At 36.2% G+C, this 17,521-nt stretch overlaps 1 protein-coding gene across 1 annotated transcript in view; it reads right to left on the minus strand.

Annotated features, from left to right (window-relative positions):
• Nucleotides 1-11,594: 11,594 nt before the first annotated feature.
• The window catches only part of Brwd3 (bromodomain and WD repeat domain containing 3), a 92,377-nt gene continuing 86,450 nt past the window's right edge, over nucleotides 11,595-17,521 (minus strand). The window contains 1 exon segment of the mRNA XM_032889330.1: nucleotides 11,595-17,293. Within this exon segment, the coding sequence (XP_032745221.1) occupies nucleotides 16,539-17,293 (755 nt within the window). The 3' untranslated portion in view covers nucleotides 11,595-16,538.

Raw genomic sequence — 17,521 nt, forward strand, 5'->3', positions numbered from 1 at the left:
TTGCTATATGTGCCTTTGAGTGACCCTAAAGTTCATTTCTTCTTGATCAGTATTCTACTTTATGAACCAAATTTACATGCTTATCTAAGTCATCTAGATCCACAAAATCCTCTCCTAAATCACAAAGATGGCACCCAATCTGGGGTTTCGGCAATGCAACTAAAGCCCACCACCAGTCCTGAGGTTTGTACTAAAACAGAACCATATGTAACCCATGCTGTTGTAAAAATATATAAAATAGAAAAGTAACGGTGTCTTTTACCCCACTAGCTCTGTACCGCGGTGCCCAGATATCTGCTAGATATCTTGGCGAAAACCCATCCCAGCCGCACTTTCCTACACTCAAACCCCCACATAAAAGAACACACAACACAATAATCTTAGATCCAATTGGTAAGATATAATTGCCCATTTAAACATACAAAGCCCAGTACCATCCATCCCTTGAGAACATTAATAACAACCTGTAAATACACAGAGCAGAATCTTAACATCACCTGCCATGGCTTCTCCCCTCTCGTCCTCTCGTCCTCTCCTCCTCTCTCCCTTAGTCTCCTCCTCTTCCTTCAAACTTCTCTCCTGCCCATCCTTCCTTCTCCTCCAATGACAGGCCTCTTTCTATCCTGTACCTGCCTCACCTGTGACATCATCCTACAAACCCAGGTTGTTCATGATCCCATCCCACACCTGGATCAGGGTTACATGGTCGTTAGTCCATCAGCCATATGGAGACATACCCATTTTGCATGGCAGCCTCCATTTATCATTCTCCCATAACATGAGGACTATGATCCTGAAAGTCACTTGAATGAAATTGTACTTTTAGATGACTTGTCCTGCATATTTTATCATTTATCACAAGAAGCACTAACAACACCCCTCCAGGTTACATCAGCAGTAACAACTGGTGAAGAGGCAAGACTCTCTCAATCAGCCAAGATGCCTGCAATTTATGCAAGGAGGAGTAGTTGTAATAGACTCCATTATGAGTGATGAGACAGGAAACTAATTCTGACCTGTGAGATGTTAGAGTGTCTCTAGGGACAATCCTGACATGGCTATCTTTCCCCGGTGGTAGGAAATGATATGACTCCCTGTTGTAGTGACAGCTGATGTTCCCTGTGATGAATGATAAAAACATGCAACCACTCCTCCCTTTGCTTCTCTTGGTCCCTGTTTATGTGCTAAACTTTCCGTGTGACTTTTCTCAGAGAGATGTGAGCAAATGTGTCTTCACCCAAGAGAGTGAGTATACCAACAGATTAAAAAAGAATAGCATCCAAGTGTAGCTCAGTACTCAGTGTTTTATTGAGGTTGCTTACCACCAGAAGCCCAAGTGACTCAAACGTAGATGCATCACTGAAAAGCCCATCCCAGCATAAATGAAGGCTAATGAAAGCTGCAGCCTCAGAGCTCCTTGCACAACTTGCAAGCAGCTTAGCTGACTGGAGAGTCCTGTATCCTGACCAATTGTTATTGCTGTCATAACCTTCTGGACCTGTGTTGTTAATCAAGAGTCAGAAGCATCCTGAGCCTTATTTCATTTACTTCCTGATTCTAATAAACCTCCTTCCTCTCTTCAGGAAGGTTTCAATTAAGAGGAAAGTGTTACACAACAAAGAACACAACAGTTGCATTGAGACATTTTTTCTTTCCACATTGGATATATTTCCCTTTTTGTTATGTTAATTTTTCATATTAAAATCTCTGGAACAATATTTAATAAAGACAGTGAAAGTTGAAATCCTACTTAGGGATTCCCTGCTTGTAAGAGTAAAACATCCGACTGTTCATAACTAAGTATGATGTTAGTTACATTTTTTTTTCAAGTGCCAGCTATCAGCTTCTAACAGTTGTTTGCGGCAAGCTTTTATTGTACATGGCATTGCATTTGCTCAAGTGCTTTTCTTGAATCTAATGGCATGAACATGGCATGAACATGTCGTTTTCATTTCATTTTATTAATATTATTGATTTTGAGACTTATGCCACCTGCTTTTGGTGAAAATAGAGGAAATTTGTCAGGCAGATAGCTCTCCATAACCAGCAGGTTTGTTTCTTGTCTTTGACAAGTGGCTCTAATCTGGAAAGAAGTGTCATTGGTCCTGTGTGCAGTTCTGCCCTGGCCATCAGCCAGAAGTACATCTGCTAGATACACTTTTTTTCCCTTCCTTAGCATAGCAACCTAATGAGCACAGCAGCCTGAAAGCTATGTGTGAACAAATACTTCATTGGTCCTTAGTCTTGTGCATCAGAACACTACTCCATTCACTGGGAAGGAGAGGTTAGTGGATACTCTGTAGAGATCTGTGGTTTGACCAGCTGGACTAGCCAGCTCACCTCTCCTTATTTTACTAAGTCATTTGAAATACCAATTTGCTTTCTTAGTAAAAAGCCTTCTGATTCCCCAGACAAAGCTCCTCAGAGACAACCTTCTCTTGGGAAACCTTGCTTGCTTTCTCTCTGCAATTAATCCTTCTTTTAAAAGCCTTTACTTTATGGTAAAATTCCTTTTAAAACTGCTGTCAAAAATCCATTTCTCGAGTTCACAAGACAAAGGATTCAGAGTTATTCACTCAGTGGCAGTTTTGATGACCGTGGACATCTGGCACTTCAGCCAGGGTTTCAGACACGGGAGATGAGAAAGTCTCTATTGTTCTCAAAGACAACCACTTAGACCCCATCACTCTGAGGACAAGTCTTACTTGTGTATAGCTTTTTATATTATTAGATTTGGTTTGGGTTTGTCAGTACTTTGATTTTTCTATATCAGCATTTAGAAAGAAATCTATTTCGTAGTTTTCTTATATCTTATCAGACTCAGTTGTCACTGTAATATAGGCATCACAGAATTAGTTGGATTTTTTTACATTTTCTGCAACAATTTACCAAAGATTAGTATTCATTTTCCTTTAAATATTAGTTAAAACTTACCAGTGACAACATATTAAGCTGAGGTTTTGTTTTTGAACAAAAAATAAAGTGCTAATTTAATCATTTTACTTGTATTGTTCTATCCAATATCTCTAATTTTAGTTTTGGAAGTTTGTGACTTCCTATAAACATGTCTCTCACGAATGTTATTTAATCTACTGCATGCCGATCATTTTAGACATTTTTCCTTCCCCTAAATTCAATGTCTAGCTTCTATTCTCTCATATGTATCAGAAGCTATAGTCTCTAGAAAGTAAAACAGGTGATATCAAAATGGTGGGTGACTGGTATTGATGTCCTTACAAGAGATATCAAGTCTTAGTGTTTGTGTCTCTCTCCAACTAGACATACACATGCCCTCCCAAGACAAGATTTAGGAAAAAAGCAATCTAGTCAGCATTTTTATCTTTGACTTCTAGTCTATTGATAGTGAGAAATCTTATTTCAATTGTTCAAGCTACTTAGTCTGTTCATAGTTCCTAACGATCCTTTTGATTTCTTGTGAGGTAAATTATGGTATTTTATATTCTTGATTTTAATGACTTCATTTTTTCTCCTGTTTTCCTCACTGATGTAGTGAACATTTGTCTGATTTGCTATATTTCCAGAGACCTTTTTATTTCAAAGTATTCATAGCTGTTTTCTAAATTTCATTTCATTTTAGCTGTCTCATTACTGTCCTTTTCCTTGGCTTGCTTTAAGCTCTATCTCCTCCTCCTCCCCCTCCTCCTCCTCCTCCTCCTCCCCCTCCTCCTTCTCCCCCTCCTCCTCTTCTTTTACAGTTTTAGAAATCTTAAAGCCTAATTTGGCTTATTTCACTGTACCCCTTTCTCCTTTGTTTGCTGTCTGCACCTTTTACCGTCATTTTGTATCTTTGAATTAAAAATTATCCCATATATACTGCATAGAACTGGATTTTTAAATCTTTTTGTTTTATGTATACAAGTGTTTTGTTTGCACGTATGTGTTATGTTCCATCCATGCCTGGTGCCCTTGGAAATCAGAAATGGAAATCAGATCCCAGGGTGGGGATCAGATCCCAGAACTGGAATTACAAATAGTTGTCATCCCATCATGTGGGGTTTGGGAACCAAATCTGGCTCCTCTGGAAGAGCAACAAGTGCTCTTTAATGCCCTTGTTTTTCAAAAGAATTGGTTAAAATTTGTTTATTGATTGTATTATTTGGTCCATTCACATTTGATGCTATTATTGATATGGATTGATTTCCCTTTGTTGTATGTGTTTCCATTTTTATGACTTGTATTTATTTTGTTGGAAGGTGGCTGGCCTTTTAGATAATTAGCATCCTTGGGCAGTGACTTCCCCTTCCCAACCGGGAGGATAGACATTCAATACTGTTAATTGCTTGGCTATGTATTTTGTAACTAGCTAGATGACTTTACTGAAAAAAATTTTTCTCCTAATTGTTAAGATACTCAGTTTGGGGGTTGGGGATTTAGCTCAGTGGTAGAGCGCTTGCCTAGGAAGCGCAAGGCCCTGGGTTCGGTCCCCAGCTCCGAAAAAAAAGAACAAAAAAAAAAAAAAAAAAAGATACTCAGTTTCCTCCTTAGTGTAGTTCAGTCTGTGGTATGCCCAGTCAACCCAGCAAATCAGTCCTTTGGCAGAAGTCTCTTCTACCTCCTGCCATACTTTAAGATCCATTCATTACAGGAATAAAACACACTTAAAATGAATCCAATATAAACTGCTCTCTTCACTGACCTTCCCTGTCCCTGCCTACAAATATATTCACCAGTCTCCACAATCTCTTTGTTTTGAGACATCATATATAGGCCAGCACTTGACCACAGTGCCTAACTACTCTCATAGACCCAAGGTTCCATTGTCCTTAAGATGGTTTCTAGACTTGATGGAAATACCTACTGCCTCTTGTATGAGATTAGTCTTTTACTGAAAGTCTTTCTCTGTTTTCTACCCAACCCCAGGCAAAATCTGAGTCAGGGCTCTGGAATGTCAAACTTCTGGGTAAAACACTCCCCCACCCCCACTTTGTGGGAGCTGAGCATTTAGTCTGGATAGAGCAGTAGCTGAGGTTTCCATCATGGTGTGTAAATATTTCATGAGCTGGGGCAAAGGTTATCTGGGCTGGCATCTGAGGCAGCAGCAGGAAGACAGAATTTCAGTTTATGCATTGAGCAGTGTCCAAGGCCCAGGGTTATTGATATATCCCCCAACTAGGAGGAAAACGTGTGTGTTTTGGAGTGGAGCTTAAATAACATATTTTCACTTAATGAATTTTCAGTTTTCTCATAGTTTTGTCTATTTACTGTTTGCTTTTTGGACGTATTCCAGCATCTCTTAGTGATTTCAAAAATATTTTCCACAAATTTCACAGAGAAGGAAGTCATTGGAGTTCTTGTTTCTATGCCATTAATTTCCAATTACCTTTACATTTACTGCATTTGATAAACTTTCCCGTACAACACTTCTCCCAAATACTTCAGTAGGGAGATTTGCCTTCACCTAAGTTACTTTAACCAGGACTTTGGGCTTACCAAGCTTCTGAGAATGACGAGCCTTCAGTAGCAGTTCACCTTACAGATGAAGAAGATACAAGAAGAACAAGCAAGAAAGTTCAAAGAATAGAACAAGGAGCCTCACAGAAGTTAATATTCAATTTCAACTTTGAACAGATAGTGAACCAGAACTAAGGAAAAAAAGACTTGGCAAAAGACTTAGATAAATTCTGACTAAACAAGTCCCGCAGCCTTTCTTAAGATCCAAGTAGACATCTTACTATTTATTTCCAATGAGTTAACAATTTTTCTTTCCTATGCAAGTTCTTCATGCGTAAATGGGGCTAATAATGACTTCCTAATAAAGTTTGACATGTCAGGAAGCTTATACAATAGAATGATTCTGACATTAACATGCTACAGATTACCACTAATACATGTAAATATTCCATTCTCATCTATTACACAGCAAAAAATACACCTCAGGAGCTTCTCTGTTATCTCCAGTAATTTGGATCTGAGGCTGTTCTTTGGGAACAAACAACATGCAAACACTGAAGATTTTTCACTTTTAGGTATTCCCCTTACCTTCTGGCCTCTCTTTTCTGAAATGAGTCTTAGAGAAACCTTAAGGTGTCTGTCTTACTTCCTCCCTTCCCGATTACCTCTCCTAAGATCAGAGGTAGTGAGAATTAGAATTTTTCCAAGAAATTTCATGCTGGGAATGAGGAAAGGCCACCAAAGCGAGCCTAGGTAACAGGAGAGGAATTTGTTACCCAGCCAAATCTGCACATTCCAATATACTAGCTTCATCTTGCCTATATTACTACAGGCAAGGCAGAGGATTTCTTTTTGCCAAGTTCTGGGTAAAACTGTAAATAACCATCTGTTCTCACCAATTTTTATCTCCTAATTGTTGAGAGAAACATGAACAACAATCTTTGAAGTTGGCAACCTGGGCATTTTCATCTAAAGACACACCATGAAACATACAGGGCAGGGTACAGAATGGTAGCAAACCACAGCACAAAGAAGAGAAGATTTCTAAGATGTATTCTACTAATGCAAGCATTGGTAGGGAAACTATGGCACTATGAAATAAGATATAACCAAATACAGCTCAAACAGTCCTAGAGAGTTTTTACAAACCCATTGCAAATCTGGTGGTGCATATCTTTCATCTGAGCACAATAAAAAGAGAGACAGGAAGATCTCGATAGAGATCTGGTCTACACAGAGCTCTAGGACAATTTAGGATATGTAGAGAAACTCTTGTCTGTAAACAACAACAACAACAACAACAACAACAACAACAACAACAACAACAACAACATAGCCATTGCAAAACCTCATTGCTTAAGGTTGATAAAGTCAGAAGGCAGGAGTCCTTAGCATAAACATTTGAAAAATTCCCAGTCATTCATATATATCCAGAACTGTGATTCAGGTGATTCAGGGGTTTAATTTACTTTATCTACAGATCTAATCAAACTCCTACCAATTACCACTAGTGGCCAGTGTTAAGTAGAAGAAAAAGTCATCACAATGATCCCAAAATATCATATATAAAAAGCAAAATAGGGTTGGTCATAGTAGTGCAATCCCTTAATTCCAGTACTTGGGAGGTAAAAGCAGGCGGATCTCTTGTGAGTTCAAGGCCAGCCTGGTCTACACACACAGCCAGTGCACAGAGAATATTGTCTCAAAAACCCAAAAAGAAATCTTATTTGTCTTAGACAGTTTGGATTCTAGGACAAATTTTTGAATACGAGGTAATGAAGACAGAAGAAGGGGATTAAATATAAGTAAGAAGAAAAAATTTGGGGTAGCTCAAGGGAAAAGATGTTATGCCCATGGAGTAGATGAGTAAATCATGAAATTTTTTTTTGGGGGGGAGGTATTTTCTAGGAACTTTTATCTGAAATCCATATGACCTATTAGATGAAAAGAAAGTTTCAAGTTTGTGCTGGCAAAATTACATACAGTATGGAAGGTAATGAGAACTGGTATTTAGTCTAACACAGTGTAAAGCACACTTGAACATACAACTAATATAAGTTCTTACACTAACTTAAGCACTTGGTTTTGCACATATTTGTATTAATACTGGCTAAATCTTCATTGATTTTTATTTTTTAAAATTCATTGAATTTTGTACACTAAACTTAGTATCCTTAAAATAAGTGGATGTTAAAATGTAAATGTTTTTCATGTTAAGAGGTAAATTTCTCATGGTAATTTTTAAAAATATTTTGGCCTATTATGTGAGACAGAATTGCAATAACAATAAAATAATAGTCACATTGATACATTTCAAGACAGGGAGGACATCTACAGAAAACTATAACCCCAATAATATGCATGAAGCTTGTCTTGGGTCCAGAGAATGTGCTGCTGAAAGCACTTAGGCAACAGAGTATTATGATTTAACTTCCAACTTAACTCTTCATAGTGTCAAATGCTAAGGCCGTGGTTCTCAATCTGTAGGTCATGACCCCTTTGTGGGTCACATCTCAGATATCCTGCATATCACACATTTATAATTCATAACAGTAGCAAAATTAGTTATGAAGTAGTAAGGAAAATAATGTTATGGTTAGGAATCATCACAATGTGAGGAACTGTATTAAAGGGTCGAACAGACCATTAGGAATGCTGACAACCACGTTCAAAGAATTTTCTGGTTGGGAATCATCACAACGTGAGAACTGTATTAAATGGTTGCAGCATTAGGAAAGCTGAGAATCACTGCTCTAAGGAGTTTTATAGTTGGGAATCATCACTACGTGAGGAACTAACTGTATTAAAGGTTCACAGCATTACAAAGGTTGAGAACCACTGCTCTAAAGAAAAAAAAATTAAGATCATTTACAAAGATTAATTGAGCTGTTACTTGGACTGATATTATTAGGCAAGACAACTCATTCACTATTTTTAAAGCTCTATTGATTTCTTGTTCTTTCTTCCAACACTAATCCTTTACTGAGTGTGCACTACTATTGATTACAACCTATCTTTCAGAATTCAAAGCCTTATCACATTTCCTCTGCTGTTCCTCCTCTCGCTTAGCAAACTCTACTGGAGTTATTTGAATTTAACATTCATACACATCATAGCTCCAGAATTAAGTCAGCTATATGCACCCAGCTTTTCTCATTTTACAGGGAATAGAACCTTTATCCTGAACATGAGTGGATTATCTCTCCTTTTCTCTTAGCTGTGTCAGCTCATTTTTATACCGTAATGAAATGAGACTGTGCCAGGTACACACCCTCTAGTTACCAAGGAATGGAGAAGAGACACAGTAGTATGTCATGACTGAAGAGTCACTCCAGGCATATTCTCATCAGCTCCATGAACAGTGTGGACACAATAGCATCAGACGTATCAGTAACAATCTTGTGACTCACTTTGCACATGGCATCAGACCCTGTAACCATGTCTCCAATGTAGAAAGAACCCCAAAGACACGCTCAGTGAACATGCTCATTAAAAATATGATCCACATGCTCATTAAAAATATGATCCACATGCTCATTAAAAATATGATCCACATGCTCATTAAAAATATGATCCACATGCTCACTTTGGGAGCGCACATACTTAAAACTGGGACCAAAAGCAAACAGAAAAGTTCTCCTTAGGTGACACATATATGCATGAATTAGGAGCCTCTGTTTCATAGCAGTTAGAAAGGAAGCCAACAGAACCAAAGGGCATTAGAAGTATCCTGGATGAGTCCATTTCTTTGAGACAGGGTTTTTCTGTGTATCTCTGACCTCGGGAACTCACTCTGTAGGTCACACTGGCCTCGAACTCAGTGGTGGGATTAAAGGCCTGTGTAACCACTGCTTGACCTGATGAACCAAGGCTTTTTGATTTACTTAGTAGCTAAATGTCCCTAGGCAAATTACTTGATTTTACTGAAACTCATTTTTCTCATTTGAAAAAAATGAGTCAACAGATAGTCTTTCTGCTGATTAAGACTATATTTGAGGAATAACTTTTGTAAACTCTAAAGATCTTTAAAAAAGGACAGGGCTTAAAACACAGAAGGTAAAGATGAAGAATCCTAGGGATTCTACAGTCCAATACAGGCTACAAACACCAGCTGATAAATATTATAAAGGCAGAACATCATAATACAACTCTAGAGAATGTGATTCAGTTCCTGACCATTTTGAGTTGAACAATTAGAAATATGTGATAAAAGATTTAGTAACTAAAACTGTCAAGGACAAGATATATTATGAGGTCAGACTAGAACAAGTTAACAGTTATGCTTTTTTCATACAAGACTGGCTCTTGTTTATAAATTAAAACTTAACATATGGAAACAATCCAGAACTATCAGCACTTCATTATTGACATTTTAAATGAACAATATCCGAGGGTAACAAAATCTCCTGTTAGAATGTCTAATACACAATTTGGGATGCATATTTCATTGAAACTGACATTTTGTAAAACAAAAAAAGAACTAGAAACACCTTATGACAAGTTTTCTTTCAACAAAGTACTTGACAGAGTACACACAATTCCTAGTACAAATTACGTGCTACTATACAAATTTTAAACAGGACAAAAATAAACCACAGACCACCACTAAGAATGAATAAAATACTTATCGATATTAGTAGCCTGTATAAAATGACTCGAAATGTTTTTATTTCTGAAAATGTTTGTGAGAAAATTTATGAAACTGGAAATTCTAAGGGCACTGGGCAGGTATCAAGTAGAATTTTACAAATTAATGAAAGTATAATAGCATAACAGTTTTGAAAGTTCTTACTATATGTTGAAAGATTAGTATGCTAACACTTTTGCTAAAATTAGCTACTAGATGTGTATATTCTGCAGGTGAGAACTTTATTAGGTCAGGTACTACAGATGGCAAAGGAAAGGTAACTAAAGTTACAAAACAAGAAAATTCACTCCAAATTTTGGGGGAAAAATAACACCATAAAATATTTATTTTATTTAATGTTATATTTGGTCTACCAGCATTATGCATCATAAAAATGCTTTAAGTACTTATATAAAAATCTTGAGACAGGAAATGAGTTTAAATATAGCACCAAAACTCCATTTAAAAATTAACTCACAAGCTCAACATATTAGTTTCAATTTATTTTTGTTCATTTTTGGAAAGTAGCTTTAAGGAATATGTGGTAAATAATATATAGAGAAAGCAAAGGGCACTCTTCCCCTTAATCTTCTCAATGAGGCAAACAATCTTCTGAATACTTCAATAAAGTTTTGTCATAAAAATTCTTTAATTTTTCTATTGAAGAAATCTTGCGGGTAAAGAAAGTACAGAAGTTTTCTAACAAAGAATTTTTAATGTAACATATTCACATAGTAAAAGAGGGTTATTTTAAAGCAGTCAAACAGCTAAACAAAAATAACACAAATAAACCCTGACCTCAATCTGGGTATTGTGAAAATTGGGCTGTCAGTCAATTGATCCAATGTCAGAAGAGAGGTGAACTATTCTAAGAGTCTTCTCAATTCTAACAACACAAAACAGACAAGCTGCATATAAAAGCTGTAAACCAGTCTTTTGGAAGCTTATTTATCTTGAACTCAGTAGAATTCTTGACACTGGGAGAAAACTCGTGGGGATAGATTTAAGGCCAAGGGTGAGTGTTCCTGGTAAAACATTCAGACCCCAGCTCACTTCATTTTCTCCCTCCTAGATTTACATCAAGTTAAAGCACCATTTATAATAAATTCATAGTCAACAGGCAATTTAACCTCAAATAAAAGACACTGGGTATCCATAGCTCAGCTGTTAAAATCTAACAGTAAGTATATTAGAAATCTAGTTACCTCAAGAAGCACACAGAATAAAGAGCTCATGGGTGCTTGGGGCTGCTATTTAAGGCACCAAGGAGCCCAAATTTTAAAGTATTTCCATCACATTGATTACCTAAAGGTGATCCAAAGAATACCAGCAAGAATAGGACACATCTTTTCTTTCATAGGAAGCAACTCAGTTTCTAAGAAGTAAAAAATGATAATAATAAAATACCTTATGACAAGAAGACTGACGGATTACATGATACAATCTCTAAAACTGGATAGTTAGAAAGGTTAACTTCGTAGTTCTTAAAATTCTTTCATCTTGTTCATTTATCTCTAGTATGAATTAAGGCATAAAGCAGCGAGAGTGCAACTGATTCCAAACAACTTGGAATTTTATTGTAAACATCCCATAAAGAATGGCAACAAATTTAGTCCAGTATTTCTTGTCTTTGAAAGTAATTGCTTATAATGACCAACAACTGCCAAACAAAACATCTTTTATAAACCAAGCCAGTTTTGTTTACTTTTCTTCCCCAACTGAATTTTAGTTTAATGGACAGTCTGCCCATACACAACAGCACATCAACTCTTAACTGCATGTTTTTTCCATTTTAAAATTTATGGACACTAAGAACAAACATAAAGTACAGTTTTGTTAATACTGTGTAAAGAATTACAAAAAAACATGGAGGATAAGTTACAGAACAGAGAAATAAATTACTGATTGCCATCACGACTGTATTGTTTAACAAATTAACATTTGTCGTACTGCCTAATGTATATTTGGTGACATATGCAAACACACGTTTTCCAATTGGGCTTCTAGATAAGTCAATATGGGATTGTAAAAAGTAAATTATGAATGGCATCTCAATATGTATCAATAATTTTAATTTTTTTAGAAAATAATACTGTCAAGTCCCATAGTCTAGACTTAATTAAGATAGGTATAAGAATAGGAAATGGGCATACATATAAATAAACATACCTTAACTCTAAACTCTAGGGTCTTTCTATATTTTCTCTCAGAAATGAATGTGAAATTTCCAGTCTGATTGAAGTATGCTAGGTTAAGTGCAGTCTTCATTGTGAAAGAGAAGTAGATATAAGAGCAAGCCCAAGAGGAAAGACAACCAAAGAAATACTCAAGAATTCTAAGACCACAGTAAGGAATAAATATCAAGAAACCTGAGTGCTCTCTGTGTTCCATAAAATACAGCACCATAAAAACATTTCACTTAATTGGATTTTAACCCAAACTTTGTAAATGGGGCAAATTAACACTTGGGTGTTATGAGATGTAAAGGAAAAAAAGCATGCAAATATTTCACCATGAATTTCAAAAGCAAGCCTTAAAAGTGATCTTAGAATATTTTCAGTAACATTCATAAAGCCTTGCATGCCACCAAGATGTTGGTGAATGTGGTTAGCATTTAAAATAAAGGACTTTAAATATCAAGCCCTATTCCTTTCCCCTGAACTATTAATTTCAGATTTCCAAATGTTATTGTAATTGCCTAAAAGGCTGAACATCAAAATGTGTGAAAATCACATGTTTTAAGACTCCTTTTTTAAGGGCATGGGAATGCAGCTTTAAAGAAGTACCAGTTGGCAAATGTACTATGATTATATGATTCCATAAATACTAAGGTGTGTATCATTACCACAAACTTACACATTTTGAAAAATGCTCCAAAAAGTTTTATTAAAAAGTTAGAAGTGGCATTCACATCTTTCTCTTTTAATCACTGTATTGTCTGATGACAATCTACATGATTAAAACCAAACCAATAGATAATACACTCTAATTTACAATATCCTGAAAGCCAATTTGGTTTAGGAGAACTAAAATGTGTTAGGAAACTTAGTAATTTTACTCAATTCCTTTGCCTCTGGGTGAAACAAAGCACCATAGACACAATTTCTAGAATAAACCTGATTTCTGGGGAGGGAAAGAGAAAATACAAACAAATGAAAGACCAAATTAAATTAAAAGAAAAGAGGGACACAATTACATGACAAAACCAGAATTGTCATCTAGAAGACATAATGACACGGATGATTTAAGCGTTAATAAATGCACAGACTGAGCTCTAAAGAGGCAAATAATTGGTAGACAGTGTCCTCCATAGAAAATAGTCTCTCTTTTTAAAGTCTGGGAGAAGATATGTCAAACTGGAGAAACGCTACATACATATAAGTACACAAAGATTTTACAAAACCAAATTTAGTCATTAGGCTAGTGGGTTTTTGCATGTTTTGGAGAGCATCCTATTGCTAGATGAGATACATACAGCAAGCCAGAGAAGAAACACATGATTCAATTTTATAAACATATACACATGCTAAGGTCATAAAGCTTGGACTCTGAACATTAGCATTCATGAGAATTATGCCAGCTTACTGACTATTCAGATATAGCATAGGATTAAATGTATACATGTGAGTGCTCTCATGGGCCTAAATAGAACACTGGTCATCATTTGCAGAATTCTTAACTCATTCCCTACTTTCTTTGCTATGGCTGAACCGAGATCTTAGTTAGGTTTAAAAGATCTCTAGAAAACTGAAATGATAAAGTATTCAATATGATACAAATCATGACACATTTGTAGGAAGTGGTATTTAAAAAACCTAAAATATAAATTGGGGAAAGGGTAAGTCCAGATTAAAAAAGTAAAAATATTATTTCCCAGACTTTTATTTTCACACTTATGAAAATAATTTGCATGCAAACAGAAAAGTATCTGTTTGATTTATAATAAATGATAACTATGCTCACCTAACATACCCTGGTGACTAACTCTTTAAATTCTAATTACTGAAATCAACATCACAGCAAAATGCTGTTCACTAGTATTTCACAGTATTTCACTACATATAAAATATGCTTAAAAATGTCTTTAGCCTTATTATTCTAATTATGTAAGCCTAGAAAATCTTGACATTTGGGGAATAAACGTGGCATTTTTATTTTTCAAAATAAATTATAAATAAAGCTCCAGACTGCTAATATCACACAAATGACAATTCTTCTATATTTCAAGAGGTCAGCTCTTCATGGAAGAATGTCAACAAAAATTTCACACTAAAATGGTACACATGATACACATTTGGGTATATCCAGGAATTTAAGCAACTATAGTATGTTGATTGTTGTAGGACAAAATGTTACTGACTCCAGGAAAACACAGGCACAATTTAGTCTAAAAGCCCACGAGATGGATAACTGAAATAGTATATTTTCGTAAAAAGAAAAAAAAATCAAATGTAGACTCTCAAATGGGAACATTTTGAATTTATACTATGGCTAAAATGGCAGTTGAGTTTATAACCAGAAATAGTTTTGGTATAGTGAAGAAAAACAACAAAAATATCAGCTTGGTCTGCTCTCTAGCAACAGACATTAGTGCCATTAACAGTTCATTATATTTTCTTAAAGCCTGAACATCATTTCTACTGCAAGTGAAAATTGCTTAAGGGTATTAGTTCAAGAATAAAACCCCCAACCCCACCGAAAAGCAAAGTTATGTGTGTACTCCTTCCTCTGCACTTAACAGATTTTCAGATGCATGAAATGATTAAAAAGCATGAGACAAACACGTCAGCTTTAGAAATATCCTGGACTACCAGGCATACATTAAGAAAAGGTTTTATCACACAAGTCTGATCTAAGTGTAACAAAGCTGCTGCTACAAAAGCAGAGATCAATTATTATCCCCCTGCCTACTTCAAGAATTTATGTAACAAAGTAGCACATCTGCTATCTCAAATCTGAGGAATAAAATTGATCTTGGAACTGAAGCTCGCTTGTGGAACCACGTGCACACTCTATTGCTGTAAACAAGACCATACATGATTTTAAAGTTTCTTTTTCAACTATAAAATAACGATTCAAAATATCTGTTTGCAGTGCAATGAGGCTCTTTTCTGGAAGTCTAGAACAGAAGAACCCTTTGGAATGAGAACAGAAGAACCTATTAAAGTTGCTTCCAAGTATTAGCTAGCCAAAATATTCCAGCTAAAGTTAGGTGCTTTGATACTAGTTAAGATTCAAATGAAAACCAGTAACTCACGGCTGTTAAATAGGAAGTGGCAGCAGAGATATATATATATATATATATATATATGCAGTAGAGCAAGTCTACTTACACAAATACGTTGTATAAAAGCCTAGAGCATATAACACTTAGGAAACCTCGTTAATCACAACTATTAATTTGAGAGCCAATATGATTATTGAAAAACCTCAGCTTATAGCTTAGGAGTATTCATCCCTACGAAGCTTGTTCTATTTCTCCTTAGTAATGAGTAACAGCATCTATTTTCCTTAGCATTTCCAGTAGTTGTAGTTAGTAGAGGTAGCTGAGCTACTGTTCAAAGAAGTTATTCTTTGTGGATGAGGAATTTTTTTTCAAATGTTTAAGTTACGTTTAAGCTACACAAGTTCTATTAATGCAATAAAATATAACAGGAAAAGAAAAATGGATGCAAGAAACTTTTGCATTTGGCACCTTGTCTAGATTGATACCTCAAGTATTCTCTTTTAATAAAGTTAATGCACACATCAGGACACACCACAATGATTTGCTACATATTTACAAGGCACCAACCCTTTCTCACCTTAAACGAATTAACAAATCAATGAAAAGTATATCAAGATACCCCACCCCCCACCCAAAACTGCAGTATAAATATATACTTCAGTTCAGTACAGTTCGTGAAAGTTTGGCCTGGGAAGAGTAAAATAATCCAGATCGTTCTTACAATATAGAAACTGTAAACATTTAATAGCTGCCTTTAGGATTGGTGTATTGTGCAAAAGTTATTATTACTGGGTATAGGAATCAAAATGGCAAAAACAAACTATATAAAACTCTGTAAGAAGGTGCTATACTTCTGTGATACAAAAGCAAAGAGGATATTTTATTGAGATAAAATGTCATGCTACTCTTAAACAGAATGCTCCTTTAATGTAGTAAATCTGTAGTGTGTCTGTGTGTATGTATGTGTATGTGTGTGTATATGTATATGTGTGTGTGAAAGTGAGCGCATGTCCACAAGATGTGTATGTGCACACACACATATATGTGCAGAATTTGTTTTAATTTAAGGCCTAATGAGTAAGGCTTGTTTGAACAAATGAAGTGTGGAGATTAAAAGTCTTGAAACAAATGTATACTGGCATAATGGAAAAGCACCAATGTGAAAGGAAGCAGAAGTCCCCACACAACTTGCTTTGTAGATTTTCTGATAAATTCCCTGCAGTAGAAGGCCATTGATTTTATTTTCAAAAATTATTTTAAAATCTCTAACTGTTAATAATTCCATCCCATGAGATGGCTAACCCTGGCTTTTTCTGTCATTTTACGTACTCTGCCTGATCTGGATGTACCAAGATTCAGAGGATCCTCAGTGGACACAAAGTTGTCATTATCTGAATCATCATTATATAAAACAGTTCTCCTGCCTTGGTTTCTTGTTTTAATCCGTGGGAGTCTACTGAAACGTCCTGCAAACATCGTATCAAATTCATCATCTGCAACTCGTGCTCGTTTGGTTCGGCTGGCTCCTCTAGAGGCACCTCTTCCTCCTCTCCCTCGTCCTCGCCCTCTCCCTCCACCTCCACCTCGTCCTCGACCCCCTCGTCCCCTGCCACCTCTTCCTCTGCCTCCTCTACTCCATCTACCCCATCTTCCCCATCTGCCTCTTCCTCCTGTGCCTCTCGTCTTCCAGTTTCTTTTTCCAGTGGCATGCTGTTTTCTCAGTTTTCTTTTAGGTCTGGTTTGTATGAATTTGCTATAGTCATGGTCTCCGTCTACGTAATCTTGATCTGTCCTGGAAGTGGATTCAGAGTCAGAGTCAGAGCCAGAGGTACTTTCTGAACTTAAACTGGATCCTAACTCTCCACTCTCGGAGGAGGATAAATGTGCTTTTTCTTTTGTTTCTTTCATTTCTTTTTCTTCTCCTCCCATGCTTTCATCCTCTTCTGAAGCACTGAGTAGTTTTCTTTTGGCTCCTGTCCGGGGCTCTCTGCCATCAACATTTGTAAGAGGACCATCAAGGGAGTGATCTAGAGCAAAACATGATTTTTCAAAATTAGGTCTTGACATTGCAAGATAGTCGTTGAGATTAAAAGTCAAAATCATTGGACTGAGTGAAGATATTAGAAAAGACACTTAGGTCTATTTAAAATGAAAAATATTAAAGTTTGATTCTTGTTCCACTGCTTCTTTTGGAGTTACACAAACAAAAAAGATACGGAAGGATTGTTGGGGATATCTGGGCAGACATTTTAGCA

Source organism: Rattus rattus, chromosome X (genome assembly GCF_011064425.1).
Source record: "Rattus rattus isolate New Zealand chromosome X, Rrattus_CSIRO_v1, whole genome shotgun sequence".
In the NCBI taxonomy this organism is placed as follows: domain Eukaryota; kingdom Metazoa; phylum Chordata; class Mammalia; order Rodentia; family Muridae; genus Rattus; species Rattus rattus.